Raw genomic sequence first — 16,478 nt, forward strand, 5'->3', positions numbered from 1 at the left:
ATTATTCTATTTTAAAGTTTTCTTTTTGTTAACTAAACTCTCTTGTGGTGTTTCTTTCAGATGCTAGTTCTTCTATTTTTCATATTTAATGACTTTGTTTCATAGTGTTAATTTTCCTAAAATACAAGGAGATTCTTAATTGTCCATCTTTTTGTTGTACAATTCCCAATCAGAACCCGAGGATGCAGGTTGTGATGTCTGGGCTGCTTCCTGAGTGTGGAGAAGAGCAGGATGTGCATTCAGGCTATGCTGCAGCTCATTTTCTAGATGGGGGGGGGGGGCTCTCTGCCTCCCCAGAGGATTGCCCCTCAGCACCCACACCTGTGACCACAGCCCTTCCTCCTGCTAATTCCTACTTTGTTCCTTGCACAAACCTTTCCCAGACTCCTTTCCAGCCCGAGTCACAGAAGTTATTTATGCCATGTGGTATTCCACCCCATCATTTTTTATGTTATTTCATGGAACCTTTTACAGTATGTCATTAACACATGAAAAGGGTCTCGTTAGCTGGAGCAAAGTTGAGTGGTGCTTGCACAGGATGTAGTCCCGGTCAGTGCTCTGATTTATTAGGTTGAACACAACTGTTTATTGGCTCATCTCTTTCTGCTGGTCCCAAAATGACATCACTCTGCAGCCTCTCACAGTGCTGCTGGTTATTCTTAGCCTGTCTCCTGAATTCACTGTCTTAACACATTCCATTTCTACTAATATAACAGATAGTATTTTAAAATCCTCTGACATAATATCTTTTACCCACATTTCTATCTTCTAAGACACATTGGTTTGTCTTCTGATCAGTACTTACTGCCCAGTAGTTCTGAGGCTAGAAAGAGCTTGTATGTTGCAAAGTCAAAAAGAAGGTCAGTTTAGTAAGTGAGGGGTGCAGGGTAGTATGAGATAAGATTGGAAAAGTAGGCAGGGGCAGGTCAGGCAGGACCTCAAAGGCCTTGCCAAGGAGTTTGGATTTTATTTTAAGTGCAAAGGGCTTATTACCTAACAGATGTCACCTCCAGCTCCTCTTCCTATTTAGCATTGGGTGAGACCCCTCTGGGAGGAACTCTGCTGTACACAGTGGGTGGCTGGCCCAGACCCTGGCCTCTCTGGAGTCACTCCATGCTCTCTCCAACCTTTGTTCTATTTCTCTTTTGTTTCAGAGGTTGTGTTCTCACCTTACCCTGGATTCCCAACCTCAGAGGTAAGCACTATTTCTTTTATATTTGCATCCTTGAGTTAGAACATTAATTTTAATAAGCAAAAGTGAGTTATTGGAGCCATTTGGAGAGACATTTATACATATCACATTTGGAGTTACAGAGAGACATTTATACATATGACATTGAAGAAACTGATTCGTTGAACAAATATTTCCCCTGTAGCTGTGCTGGCCTGTGGAGATGCAGTGATTGGTAGACTGGACAGGCAGGTCCTGGGCCTCACACAGTGCTTGGGCCGCATTCACTGTGCTCAGATGCTACTCCGTAAGTGGAGGTTGCTGCCTCCAGTGATGAAGCTGGCATTGAAGTAAAGCTGCCACCAGATGGATTTCATTTAGCTCCTACCGGGAGTCCCCCAAAGCGAGTGGTCCTTGCCAGTTATTCCAATCCAGGGTCATGCCACTGGCTTAGACACTTTATTTTTGTTAGCCCAGAATACTGGTTTCCTCTCAAGGTAAACACTTACTACCCAAGCTCACGAAGATGGATGCACCAACTAAGTGTTGATTTATTTTACAATATGAAGTACAACTGCACATTAGCTAATGGAGCTTGGAAGAGAATCTTGTTCATTTGAACCCAGTCAGTAGCCCAACATCTACCTTGTAGTTTCCTCGGCTTCCATCTAACTCAGGAACCAGTGAGTGAACTGAGTTAGGCACGCTTAACCCAGCTCTTTCAATTTTCTGTTTGATCAAACATGTTGACCCTCGGCAAGTTGGGTTGTGCTGAGAGGCCAAGACCCTGCAAGTTACCCAGATGCACACTGGGCCACGTTCAGGCCCCACAGCCTGCCTGAAGTGATTCAGGACTTAGCTGTTGTTCCACCCTGCCATGAAGAGCCTCCACTGTAGGACGTGAGCTAACCCATCAGTCAGGTGGTCAAGGTTCAGGTCACTCTTCTCCGTCTCCCCACTAGGAAAAGTCCCCTTACCAATGCAAGCAACTCCCCTTTGTCCTCTGGAGAAATTTTAGCCCAGTTATGTAGAAGGAGGGTCCAGTTCAGGATAAGGGCTGTAGGACAGTTTGGGAGGAGGGGACAAAGAACCTCTGATGTCTATACCAGTGCTGCTAGCCTTTGGCCTCAGAGAACTTGAAATGGGAACTTTGGGTGCTAGGGAATTAGCTCACATGTGAGCTCAGAGAACTTGGAACCAGAACTTTGGGCCCTTGGAGACATCTTCCTTTATGACCCCAGGTGTAGCTTCTATCCAAGCTTCTCTACAATGGCTATTCTTTTCAACACACCCATAGGAAGGTCATGCTGGCCCTCATGGCTTTCAGCTTCTTTATCATCAAGGCACTTTGACTTGGACTTTTTTTTTCCTTCTAAGACAAACAAGGTATGTGTACTTCCTCCCATATTTGAGATTCTTCCCGTGAAGTCACTGAAGGCCAGGAACCAGACGCTGGCCCCACCCTTCCCAGAGCTGAGGTGCCTTAGCCTGGCCTACAACAAGGTGACTTTTTGCTTCTCGACCTATTTCCTCAGGGGCACAGATGGGAGGATGGGATGCCAGCTGCTCTGGCCTAAAGGCCAGCCCTCTAATTCCCTGCATTATAGGTCTGGGGCTCAGGAATTCTCAGGGTAGAGGAAGTGAGGGAGTTTAGGCCAAGGCAGGAGTCCATCCATTCAGTCACAGATATTTATTTAGCAATTGTCATGTATCAGGCTCTGTTTTAGGCTTGGGTATACAGCTGTGTAAAGAAAGATTGGGTCCTGCCCTTACGGGGCTTGTCACTGTAGAGAAGACTAATACTGGACAAATAATCACAATAAAAGCATGTTTAGTGTTATACAGAAATCGATAGTGCTATGAAGTATATGATGGGGATGAGGAAGGGTGTCTAACCTAATGTTTGGGAGTAAGGAAGATTCTGGAGAGAGTGGTATTTAAGTTGAGATCTGAATCAATGAATTTAATTGGGTGAAAAGTAAGGGTAGAGTATAGAGAAATGTTCTAGCCCTAAGGAACAGCAGATATAAAGTCCATGGGACAGATTTAACATGTGTTTCCTTAACATGTCTTACGTTAATATATGTTGCCAATATCCATGTCCTGTTTTAATTCCTGTAAACCCCACTAACAGAGCCCTTCTCAAGTCTGAAATACAGACAACTTTTAAGGTGCTCTGCTTACATTCATTCTAAGGCAATCAGCTAAACCCCCCAAGGGTTTTCTTCCAAGGGTTTTATCATTTTAGCTTTGGCATTTAGGTCTTTGATCTATTTTGAGTTAATCTTTGTATGTGGTGTGAAATAGAGGTTTTCTCAACATCATGCATTGAAAAGATTATTCTTTCCCCATTGAGTGATCATCTCACCCTGTACAAAGTGGACCATAAGTGTGTTATGGATTCCTCTTTCATTTTTGAAATTGGTAATTTGTGTCTTATTTTATTGATCCAAGATAGTTAGAAGTTATCCCTTTTATTGAATGTTTTATTATTAAACTACCTGCTGGTTTCACTGTATTTCTCTATTATTTGTCTGTTTTCCATTTTATTAATTTCTGCTCAAAGTTTTATTTTGTACTACTCAGTGAATTTAATTTTCTCTTATTTTTCTAATTTCCCAAGTAGTATAATTTTAGGCCATTGATTTAGACCTTTCTTCTTCTTTTTTTAAAAATATGTTTTTATTGATGTTTAGAGAGAGAGAGGAAGGGAAATGGATATAGAGATAGAAACATTGATAGGAGAGAAGCATCATCGAATGGCTGCCTCCTGCACATCATCTACTGGGGATCAAGCCCACAACAGGAGCATGTGCTCTGACCAGGAATCGAACCAGTGACCTCTTGGTTCAGAGATTTATGCTTAACCATGGAGCCACACCAGCTGAGCAGACCTTTCTTTTTTTTTTTTTTTTTAATTTAAGCATTGATTTAGCTGCATCTTACAAATTGTGACTTGTGTTTTTATTTTATTTTAAATATATTTGTATTGATTTCAGAGAGGAAGGGAGAGGGAGAGGGAGAGGGAGAGAGAGATAGAAACATCAATGATGAGAGAGAATCATTGATCAGACCTCCTGCACGCCCCCTACTGGGGATCAAGTCTATAATCCAGGCATGTGCCGGGATCCTTCAGTCTGCAGGCCAAACTAGGGCATGTTTTTATTTTCATTCAATTAAAATATTTTAAAGTTTTGTTGTGAGTTCTTCTTTGACTCATGGGTTGTGTAGAAGTGAGTCAATTTCCAAATATATGGAGCTCTTTTATATGTCTTATATTTGTTTGTTTCTAATTTAATTCTGTTGTGCTAGATAACATAAGCTGTATGATTTTATTCTCCTGAAATCTGTTTAAGCTTGTTTTATGGTCCACCCTATATTCTATCTTCATGGACATTCCATGTTAATTTAGGAAAAAATGTGTATTCTGCAGTTTTGGGGGGTAGTGTTCTCTCTCTCTCTCTCTCTCTCTATATATATATATATATATATATACATACATATATATATATATATATATATATATAGAAAGTTAAGGCGGTTGGTAGTATACTCAGAACTTTTCTGTGCCATTTCTTGTCTAGTTGTTCTATTGGTTATGGAGAGCTGTGTGTTAAAATCTCTAGTCATGATTGTGTATTTGGTTTTTATTCTCCCTTTAGTTTTGTCAGCTTTGCTGCATGTGTTTTGAAGCTCTACTATCAGGTATATATACATTTAAAATGATTATATATACCTGTATATGTTGATCCTTTCATTATTGTGACTGTCACTCTTTGGATCTAATAACATCCTTGTCTTGGTGTACATTTTGTCTGATTTTAATAGAGATACACAGCATACTCTTACTATTGGTATAGTATATCTCTTTCTATCCTTTTACTATCAACCAAACTACCCTATCTAATAAAAGAGAAACATGGTAATTAGTGTCACTCCGCTACCCTTCCCATTGGCTAATCAGGGTGATATGCAAATCGCCAACAAAGTTAACCGCCAACAAAGATGGCGGCTAATTTGCATACTGCAGGCAGGATGAGACAGAGCCATTCTGCCTGCCCCGCCGCCATCCGGGCCTGCTATCTGTGACCTGGATGGCGGGCGACCCTTGTGTGACCCGACCCAGGGCTGGCAGGAATGACCCTGGCGGTCCGCCAGCTGTCACGCCCCCAACCAGCCCTCCCACCGGGAGATCCGGGCTGGCGGGGCTACTGCTTCCCGTAAGCCATCAGTCACGCCTCCCGCAACAGTCGCCCCGCCAGACCAGATCTCTCGCAGCACTCGCCCCTCCAGCCCGGATCTCCCGCGGGAGATCCGGCTCTGCTGGGGCGACCGCTGCCTGTCAGTCACCAGTCACGCCCCCAACCAGCCCTTAATGTGGTATACAGGGAGATATTAGAATAAGTTTAGTCACTTTATCAGTCATTATTTGCATCAGTGTTGTTTTTACATCATGAGTTTTTTGTTATATCATTTTATTATTTATTTATTAATAAAATTATGTATTATTTTCATATACATTGTACTCATTTCCTTTTATCTCTCACACTTTTATTATAGAGAAAGGGCAAATAGCAACATTAAAATATTTCCTCTAATTAATTCCCTTTCAATGTGCACGAATTTCGTGCACCGGGCCACTAGTAGTTTTATATTTAAAGCACTTCTCTTTGAGACAGCATCTAGCTGGTTTTCGCTGGGGTGCCTGAGCCTTTTTCTATGTTCCCACTCTGGCCTCAGCTTGCAGCCTTCCCTGGGTGCCTACACCCGAGGGGTTTATATCCACACATTTGTTCCTTCCCCATCAATAGACTGGTTTTCCTTATTACTTAGTGCTGGCTGGTGTGGTGGTAGCAGGGGTAACATGGCCAAAGGAAGGGTCCAACCCCAGTCTTAAGTACGCCCTGGGTCCCTGGGTCTCAAGAATGGGCCTTTCTCGTAGTCCTACGCCTCTCTCACTGTAGCAGACCTCTAATTCCTGCCTTTCCTGCAGTGGCAGCTGCTCAACTCCTCCAGGCCTACACCCTGAGGAAGGCGTTCTCCAGCCTCCCTTCCGGTGTTCAGTCTTTCACACACAGATGGGTGTGAACCCCCCTTGTGTCTGCAGCCTGTTCTCTTACTCTAGCCCACACTTGGCCTTTAGCAAGTCATTAAAAATTTTAGCTGATTTCTTTTTTTTTTTTTGCTTTCTTTTTTTATTTTTTATTTATTTATTTTCTTTATTGATTAAGGTATTACATATGTGTCCTTATCCCCCCATTGCCTCCCCCCACCCCCTACTCATGCCCTCAACCCCCTGGTGTCTGTGTCCATTGATTAGGCTTATTTGCATGCATACAAGTCCTTTGGTTGATCTCTCCCTCTTACCCCCACCCTCCCTTACCTTCCCTTTGAGTTTTGAGCACCTGATCGATGCTTCTCTGTCTCTGGATCTGTTTTTGTTCATCAGTTTATGTTGTTCATTATATTCCACAAATGAGTGAGATCATGTGATATTTATGTTTCTCTGACTGGCTTATTTCGCTTAGCATTCCAGTTCTATCCATGCTGTTGCAAATGGTAATAATTCCTTCTTTTTGACTTGTATACATGTATATAAGCCAAACCAATGGACATGGACAACAGGGGGATGAATTGTGAGTGTGCGGGGTGGGGGGGAGGGAGGTTGGGGGTTAATGGGGGGGATGAGGACACATTTGTAATACCTTAACTAATAATAAAAAAAAAAGAAAGAAAGAAAAAAAGAATTCCTTCTTTTTTACCGCAGTAAAGTATTCCATTGTGTAGATGTACCACAGTTTTCTAATCTACTCATCTGCTGATTGGCACTTAGGCTGTTTCCAAATCTTAGCTATGGTGAATTGTGCTGCTATGACCATAGGGGTGTACATATCCTTTCTGATTGGTGTTTCTAGTTTCTTGGGATATACTACTATTCCTAGAAGTGGTATCACTGGGTCAAATAGGAGTTCCATTTTTAGTTTTTTGAGGAAACTCCATAGTGTTCTCCACAGTGGCTGCACCAGTCTGCATTCCCACCAGCAGTGCATGAGGGTTCCTTTTTCTCCGCATCCTCGCCAGCACTTGTCATTTGTTGATTTGTTGATGATAGCCATTCTGACAGGTGTGCAATGGTACCGCATTGTCATTTTGATTTGCATCTCTCAGATGATTAATGACTTTGAGCATGTTTCATATGTCTCTTGGCCTTCCTTATGCCCTCTTTTGAAAAGTATCTATTTAGGTATGTTGCCCATTTTTTTGATTGGGTTGTTTATCTTCCTTTTGTTAAGTTGTATGAGTTCCCTGTTAATGTTGGAGATTAAACATTTATCAGAGATATCATTGGCAAATATGTTCTCCCATGCCGTGGGTTTTCTTGTTGTTTTGTTCATGGTTTCTTTTGCTATACAGAAGCTTTTTATTTTGATGTAGTCCCATTTGTTTATTTTCTCTTTAGTTTCCATTGCCCTAGGACTGTATCAGTGAAGATATGGCTTCGGCATATGTTTGCGATTTCGTTGCCTGTGGATTCCTCTAATATTTTTATGGTTTCCCATCTTAGGTTTAAGCCCTTTATCCATTTTGAGTTTATTTTTGTGTATGGTGTAAGTTGGTGGTCTAGTTTCATTTTTTTTGCATGTATCTGTCCAATTTTCCCAACACCATTTATTGAAGAGGCTGTCTTGACTCCATTGTATGTTCTTGCCTCCTTTGTCAAATATTAATTGAGCATAGAGGTTTGGGTCAATTTCTGGGCTCTTTATTCTATTCCATTGGTCTATAAGTCTGTTCTTGTGCCAGTACCAGGCAGTTTTGAGAACAGTGGCTTTGTAATACAGCTTGATAACTGGTATTGAGATCTCACCTACTTTGTTCTTCTTTCTCAGGATTGCTGCAGCTATTTGGGGTCTTTTTTTTATTCCAGATGAATTTTTGGAGAGTTTGTTCTAGGTCTGTGAAATATGCCATTGGTATTTTAATGGGGAGTGCATTGAATATATAGATTGCTTTGGGTAGTATGGACATTTTAATGATGTTGATTCTACCAATCCATGAACACGGTATGTTCTTCCATCTATTTATGTCTACTTCTATCTCTTTTTTCAGTGTCCTGTAGTTTTCCGAGTACAGGTCTTTTACCTCCTTAGTTAAGTTTATTCCTAGGTATCTTAATTTTTTTGGTGTGATGGTATATGGGATTGTTTTTTAATCTCTCTTTCTGTAAGTTCACTATTGGTATATAAAAATGCCATAGATTTCTTGGCATTAATTTTGTATCCTGCTACATTGCCGAATTCATTTATTAAGTCTAATAATTTTTTGATGGAGTCTTAAGTGTTTTCTATGTACAGTATCATGTCACTGGGAATGACAGTTTTATGTTTTCTTTTCCAATGTGGATGCCTTTTATTTCTTCTTCTTGACTAATTGCTATTGCTAGCACTTCCCAGTACTTTGTCGAACAGGAGTGGTGAAAGTGGGCATCCTTGTCTTGTCCTGTTCTTAGGTGAAATGGTTTTAGTTTTTGCCCATTGAATATGATGTTGGCTGTAAGTTTGTCATATAAGGCTTTTATTATGTTGAGGTATGATCCCTCTACTTCCATTTTGCTGAGGGTTTTTATCAAGAAAGGGTGTCGGATTTTGTCAAATGCTTTTTTTGCATCAGTTGATATGATTATGTGATTTTTATCTCTCAATTTGTTTATGTGATGTATCACATTTGTTGATTTGCGGATATTGTACCATCCTTGCATCCCCGGGATAAATCCTACTTGGTCATGGTACATGATCTTTCTGATATAATGCTGGATCCCATTTGCTAGAATTTTGTTGAGGATTTTGGCATGTATGTTCATGAGGGATATTGGCCTGTAATTCTCTTTCATTGTGTCATCTTTGTCTGGTTTTGGTATTAGGGTAATGTTGGCTTCATAGAATGAGCTTGGAAGTGTTCCTTCCTCTTGAATTTTTTGAATAGTCTGAGGAGGATAGGTTTTAGTTCTTCTTTGACTGTTTGGTAAAACTCCCCCTGTGAAGCCATCTGACCCCAGGCTTTTGTTTGTTGGAAGTTTTTTGATGATTGCTTCAATTTCCCCCATAGTTATCAGCCTATTGAGATTTTTAGATTCCTCCTAATTGAGTTTTGGAAGGTTGTATTTTTCTAGGAATATATCCATTTCCTCCAGGTTGTCCAGTTTGTTGGAATAGAGTTGTTCATAGTATTTTTTAACAATCCTTTGTATTTCTGTGGGATTTATTGTTACTTCACCACTTTCATTTCTGATTTTGTTTATTTGGGTCCTTTCTCTTTGCTTCATGGTGAGCCTGGCTAGAGGTTCATCAATCTTGTTTATCCTTTCAAAGAACCAGCTCTTGGTTTCATTGATCTTTTGTATTGTTTTTTTGGTCTCTATGTTATTTATTTCTGCTCTGATTTTTATACCTCCTTCCTTCTGCTCACTCTGGGCTTTTCTCGTTGCTCTCTTTCTAATTCTTTAAGTTGTAGAGTTAGATGATTTATTACCATTTTTTCTTGTTTGTTTGGTTTTTTGTTTGTTTGTTTGTTTTTGAGGTAGGCCTGTAGAGTTATAAATTTCCCTCTCAGGACTGCTTTCACTGTTTACCATAGATTTTGGATTGTTGTGTTTTCATTGTCATTCATTCCCAGGATGTTTTTAATTTCTTCTTTGATCTCTTTGGTAACCCAATCACTGTTTAATAGCATGCTATTCAGCTTCCAAGTGTTTGAATTTTTTTGATTGTTTTTATAGTAGTTTATTTCTAATATTATGCCATTGTGGTCTGAGAAGATAATTGATATGATTTCAATCTTAAATTTGGAGAAACTTTGCTTGTGACCCAATATGTGGTCTATCTTTGAAAATGCCCCATGTGCACTTGAGAAGAATGTATATTCCTTGGCTTTGGGGTGAAATGTTCTGAAGATGTCAATTAAGTCCATCTGATCTAGTGAGTCATTTAGGATTGCTGTTTCTTTGCTGATTTTTTGTCGAGGATTTATCCAGTGATGTCAGTGGGCTATTTAAGTCCCCTACTATGATTGTTTTGTTGTTGACCTCTCTCTTGATATCTTCCAGTAATTTTTTTATGTATTTGGGTGCTCCTGCATTGGGTGCATATGTTTATCAGGGTTATATCCTCTTGTTGTATCGATCCCTTTAGTATTATGAAGTAGCCTTCTTTATCTCTTGTTATGGCCTTCATTTTGAGGTCTATTTTTGTCAGATATAAGTATTGCTACCCCAGCTTTTTTTTTTTTTTTTTTTCATTTCCATTTGCCTGACAGATATTTTTCCATCCCTTCACTTTCAGTCTTTGTGAGTCCCTTGTTCTGATTTGGATCTCTTGTAGACAGTATATATATGGGTCATGTTTTTTTTATTCATTAAGCCACTCAATGTCTTTTGATTGGAGCATTTAGTTCATTTATGTTTAAAGTTATTACTGATAGGTACTTGTTTGTAGCCATTTTTATATTTTTGTGCCTGTTCCTTCTTCCCTTTTTATTTCTTCTTTTTACACCAGTTTCTTTAGCATTTCTTGCATTGCTGGTAGTGATAAACTCCCGTAGCCTTTTTTTTTGTCTGTGAAGCTCCTTATTTCCCCTTCAATTTTGAATGATAGCCTTGCTGGATAGAGTATTCTTGGATTCAGTCCCTTGCTTTGCATCACTTTGTAAATTTCCTTCCATTCCTTTCTGGCCTGATGTGTTTCTGTTGAGAAATCATTTGATAATCTAATGGGAGATTCTTGTATGTAACTTTCTGTTTCTCTCTTGCAGCCTTTAAGATTCTCTCTTTGTCCTGAACATTTGCCATCATAATTATGATGTGTCTTGGTGTGGGTCTTTTTGGGTTCATCTTGTTGGGACTCTCTGTGCTTGTGTGACTTTTTTCTTCCCCATATCAGGGAAGTTTTCTGACATTATTTCTTCAAATAGATTTTCTAAACCTTGTTCCTCTTCCTGTCATTCTGGCACCCCTATTATCCATATGTTGCTTCGTTTCATGTTGTCCCAAAGCTCCCTTAGGCTCTCCTCCTGTCTTTTAATTTTTTTCTCCAATTGCAGTTCAGTTTGGGTGTGTTTTGCTTCCTTGTCTTCTAATTCGCTAATTTGGTCCTCTGCTTCTCCTAGTCTACTGTTGAAACTTTCCATGCTCTTTTTTTTATTGCAGCTATATCACTCTTGATTTCTTCTTGATTCTTACATAAGTTGTTGATTTTTTTTATCCATCCAGTTTATGAACTGTATGACCCTTATGCTGAATTCTTTTTCTGGCATATTGCATGCCTCTGTTTCACTTAGCTGCTTTTCTGCCATTTTTCTCCTTTTCTTTCCTTTGGGGGTTTCTTTGTCTCCCCATTTTTGCTTTCACTGGAGGATCTAGGTGTTGAGTCATGCAGGGGCTGCTCCTTGGGCAGTGGCTGCTCCTCAGGTGGTTATAGCTGTGGCTGCTCCTCAGTTGGCGGCAGCTCCTCTTGTGGGCACTGCTCACAGTAATGGTGACTCCTCTGGCTGGCGGGGGCAGGCTGCTTACACAGCTGCTGCTCCCCAGATGGGGGCGGGCTGCTCACAAGGCTGCTGCTTCTTGGACGGGGGCGAACTACATGTGGCTGCTGCTATTTGGATGGGGGTGGGCTGCTCGCTCAGCTGCTCCTCCTCATACGGGGCAGGCTGCTTGTGCGACTGCTGCTCCTCAAATGGGGTCGGGCTGCTCGCACAGCTGCTGCTCCTTGGACAGGAGCAGACTCCGCGCAGCTGCAGCTCCTTGGACAGGGGCAGGTTGCTTGCAGGGCTGCTGTTCCTCAGATGGGGGTGGGCTGCTCACGTGGCTTCCGCTCCTCGGATGGGTGTGGGCTGCGTGCAGCTCTAGCTGATTTCTTCTTAAATGCTTGTATGGCTCTCGTATTCTGCTGCAAGTAAGCCACTGTCTATGTCCCATCTCTCCTTCAAGCTGCCCATCTAACTTTAGATTTCTGGCCACTTGATTGCCCTGAGACCTTAGCTCTCTGTTGGACTCAAGAAAACTTATGATGTAAGTTATTCAGGTGTTTTTTTCTCACTTGAGATTTTAAGTGATATTTTCCTTTATGCAGTAACAACCTAACATACATATATTTTTGTCTACTACCAGTTGTCTACTGCCAGAATGTAGGGCAGGGTGGTTTTTTGGTTTTTTTTAGATCTAAAACTCTGTTTTACTTACAACTATATCCCTATCATCTAGAATAGCACTTGATACATGATAGATACTCAGTAAGTTTGTTAGATGAATTAATGTTGTTTTGATCATACCAAAGAATACTGAGCTACCTGTGTTGAAATTAACATTCAACATGCTGAAGATACAAATTTTAAAACCAATTTTGCCTTCAAATGGAAACTTGCGCTCATAACATTCACTCAGAAATCTAGTAATTTTTGTGTCAAAAATAAAATAATCACTTTCAACTTTTTTACTTTAAATAATTACAGTTTGACATACAATATTATATTAGTTTCAACTAAAAGTGATTCTTACATTTTTAAATGATTGTGAAAAATCAAAAGAAGGATAATACATCATGACATTAAAATTATAGAAAGTTCAAATTTTAGAGTATACTAGTACAGTTTTGTTGGAAGAGTCACACACTTATTTGTTTATTAATTGTCAATGGCTGCTTTTGTGCTACAACAGCAAAGATGAATCGTTACGACCTGCAAAACCTAAAACAGTGATTGCTTGGCTCTTGACTGAAAAGGTTTGCCATCCATGGTCAAGATCTCAACCTGTGGGTTGCGACCCCTTTGGCGGTCGAACAACCCTTTCACAGGGGTCGCCTAAAACCATCCTGCATATCAGATATTTACATTACAATTCATAACATTACAGTTATGAAGTAGCAACGAAAATAATTTTATGGTTGGGTCACAACATGAGGAACTGTATTTAAAGGGCCAGAAGGTTGAGAACCACTGTCTAGATGATCAAAGCCCACCCCTAGTTCCTTTTCTTCTCTCACTCAGTACTCTCTTCCTAGGGGTGGCTTCACATACCCATTGGCTCATTGACTCACAAATTTATAACTCCCATATGGACCATTCCTCTGTACTCCAAACCAGGGTCTCAAAGGTACCTCCAAAGTACATGTATTCAAATGCATTGATGATCTTTCCCTTCAAATCTGATGTTCTTTCGTTATTCCGTATCTTAAGGAATAGCTCCACCATCCTCCCCGTTACTCAAGCCAAAACCTGGTTGTCATCCTTATACTTCTCTCTCCTTTACATCGCTCCTCCCTACCATATCTCCTCCATTACCAAGTCTTGTCAAATTTAGGTCCTCATATTTCTAAAAATTCATTTAATGGGTTCCCCAGGGCCCAAACTCCTTAAATAGCTTCAGTCTGGCTCATACTTGCATCATTGGCCTCATTTTGCAGAAGCACCCTTTTCTCTGCTTTAGTCACACTACTTTCTTTAAATCCCCCCAAAGGCATTTCTCCTTCTTGCTATTAGGCCTTTTACACATTGTTCTCTTTGCATGGAGCACTTTCTTTCTGCATTAATCAGAGTAAGTAATACCAGCTGCTTCAACAAACTTTTTAAAATCTCAATGACTGAACACAATAGTTTCTTTCTTGCTTTTACAAACTCCACTGTGGATATTCCTGGTTGGCTGGTGATCATTCAGAGACCAGGTCCCTCGGCTCTGGCTCTGACTCTGGCATCCCATGGGCCATAACAGTACTTTATTGGATCCTAGGCATCTGGTGGATAGGTGATTGAGAGGTATAGAGGACAAGCAGGAGGTTTTGAACAGTCCATACCTGGAAATGGCATTTATCACTTCCACTGAGAGTGCATTGGCTAGAACTGAGTCATATGACCACATCTGGCTGCCTGGGAGGCAGTCTAGCTGTGTGCCCAGAAAGTAGAGGAAATGATAATTGTTAACACAGAGGTTTCTCTGCCACATACTTTATCCCCCACTGCGTTCACTAATTACCGTCTACCCACCCTTCAGATCTCAGGGCCACTGTATCTCCCTCACTAGTCACTAGGTCACATCACCCTAGTACTTCATATGCTTCTCTTTTATGGCACTAATCAGAATTATAAGTCTACTCTCTTTTATGTTACTGGTTCTTCCATGCTTGCTTCCCACTAGGCAGTCCCCCATGATGACAGGAGTTATTTCTCTTTTACTCATTCCCAACCCAGTGCTTGGCACATGTATGCATTCAGTAAATATTTGAGTGAACAAAAATGAAAGACAATGACCGGTTTAGTTGCCCATTGGGTATGTAGTGCTACCCAGTGAAGCTACAGAGGAAGCCAAACTGAAGTTCCCTCCTCCTTACAGCCCTTAGATCTTAGCACCTTCTGTGGGTCCCAAATCTGACCTCACAGCTTTCGGTGTATCCAGGCATCTGAAAGGTCATGACCCCACTTCTGGGCCCTGTGATACTGATGGCTCTGATACTGTTCTATTGCTAATAGATGCCTCCCTACGGTTATCCCCAGATGTTCCAGACACTCTGCTCAACAAGAATTGTGTATTTTTTGCCCTTCAGAGGCTGGCCTCATAGCAATGGAGCGGCCTCTGGGCTCAGACAGCCAGGAGGTCTCCCTTACCATGGGCTCTGCTTATCCCTTAGATAGGTGGGTTCCCTGACCTCCCTCCACAAATTAGTACCCAGAACAGGCCTCAGTGAAAAATGCCATCAGGATTGCTGTTAAGAGGGTGTGTAGAGGTAGCTTTGAGGAAGATGAAGTGTCAGACAAATTGTATACTGAAGTCAAAGTCAATGCCCTGCCTACCTTCCAGATTCCTTGCAAGACAAGTGCTATATGTGTTTGTTATTATTTTGTCACCAACATCCTCAATATTTGGTCTAGGCTACATAACCAGATTGGAGAAGGGAGAAAAATTCTTAACTTTCAACCATAAAACAGTGATGATGAGTTTTGGACAGAAAGGGCAAGGTGTTCTGGGTTTGAGCAGGTGAAATTACAGGGATCAGAGGCTGCTCAGCATGAGTTCCATCTACAGCAGCATCACCCCATCCGCACCCCAATCCTAGCAAGCATGTAACCCTGCAGTGTGGGCCCGGAGGCACTTGGCAGAGGTGAGGGATGGTGTTGATCTGATGCTCTCTCCTGCATGCCTCACAGATTGCAAAGGAAGATGCCATCCTGCCAGTAGCTCTCTTCCCATCTCTCTGTGAGCTCGTCTTTCATAACAACCCTCTAGTGGCCCGCAGACGAGGTATGGTGGATGCAAAGCTTCCCTCCAACCTGTTGGAAGCATAGTGGGCACCCTCATTCCCACATCATTGATGCCAAGCCCCGGGCTCTGCTCTCCATCATGGGTGGACAGAGGGATGGAGAAAACATCAGACACTGCTGAGTACCTGTCATCCTGACAGCAACCCTGTGAGGCAGGCATTACTGTCCCTGTGCACAGTGGAGGAAACTGAGAATCAGAGAGGTTCATGACCTACCCAAGGTCACACAGCATGAAAGAGGCATAGTTGGGAATGGGTTGCAGAATTATCTAGACCTGGCATGAGCTATTTAAGCAACACCCTGCTTTGTGGAACAGGTCTGTTGTGACTTCATCTACCAGTTGGGGAGGGCGCAGGTCCTGGGCTGTCCGCTCCCAGAGCACACTGAATGCAGTGGATGCTGTGTCAGCAGTGGAATGCACTGCCCACGTTGAGGCAGCTGAAGGCACTTTGGAATCCTGGGCCCTGGAGTGACAACAGTGGAGTTCTAATCCTTGCTCCACACTGTCTTTGTTGCGTTGGGCAAATTCCTTAACCTCTCTGTGCCTCAGTTTCCTCACCTATCGAATGGAAATAATATGGGTACCTGCCTCCTAGGGTTGGTGTGAGAATTAAATAAGTTAATATATGTGCAGCCATTTGAACAGTGCCTGGCACATAGCAAGCCCCAGTAACGGTTAGCTAACTGTGGTCTTATTTTCCCATCATGGCCCAGGGGTCCCTCCTCTGCTAAAAAGCTTTCTCCAGGAGCGGCTGGGAATCCACTTAATTCGAAGGAAGACAACAAAGGCTAAGCATCATATTTTTATGCCTCGGAAGGCCTCAAGGAAGGTAAGGCTTCCAAGGTGGGACCCCCTACCCCAGAAGGAGAGGAGCCTATGTCAGTGTACTCGGACTAACCTGGCAGTAGAGCTGCACTCCCCACAATGCCCGAGTCCCTCCAGCAGGTTTGTAGCAGCAGCAGTGCCTTCTCCTTTCCTTGCTCTATTAATACAGATAAACCCAGG

At 41.7% G+C, this 16,478-nt stretch overlaps 1 protein-coding gene across 1 annotated transcript in view; it reads left to right on the top strand.

Annotated features, from left to right (window-relative positions):
- The window catches only part of XRRA1 (X-ray radiation resistance associated 1), a 55,494-nt gene that overhangs the window by 31,371 nt on the left and 7,645 nt on the right, over positions 1 to 16,478 (top strand). Inside the window, exons 12-15 of the mRNA XM_036324975.1 lie at positions 1,155 to 1,195; positions 2,549 to 2,674; positions 15,359 to 15,452; positions 16,187 to 16,302. Of these exons, the coding sequence (XP_036180868.1) occupies positions 1,155 to 1,195; positions 2,549 to 2,674; positions 15,359 to 15,452; positions 16,187 to 16,302 (377 nt within the window). The remainder of the gene's footprint in view (positions 1 to 1,154; positions 1,196 to 2,548; positions 2,675 to 15,358; positions 15,453 to 16,186; positions 16,303 to 16,478) is intronic.

The sequence above is a fragment of the Myotis myotis genome, unplaced genomic scaffold (genome assembly GCF_014108235.1).
Source record: "Myotis myotis isolate mMyoMyo1 unplaced genomic scaffold, mMyoMyo1.p scaffold_m19_p_10, whole genome shotgun sequence".
NCBI classification, from domain to species: Eukaryota; Metazoa; Chordata; class Mammalia; order Chiroptera; family Vespertilionidae; genus Myotis; species Myotis myotis.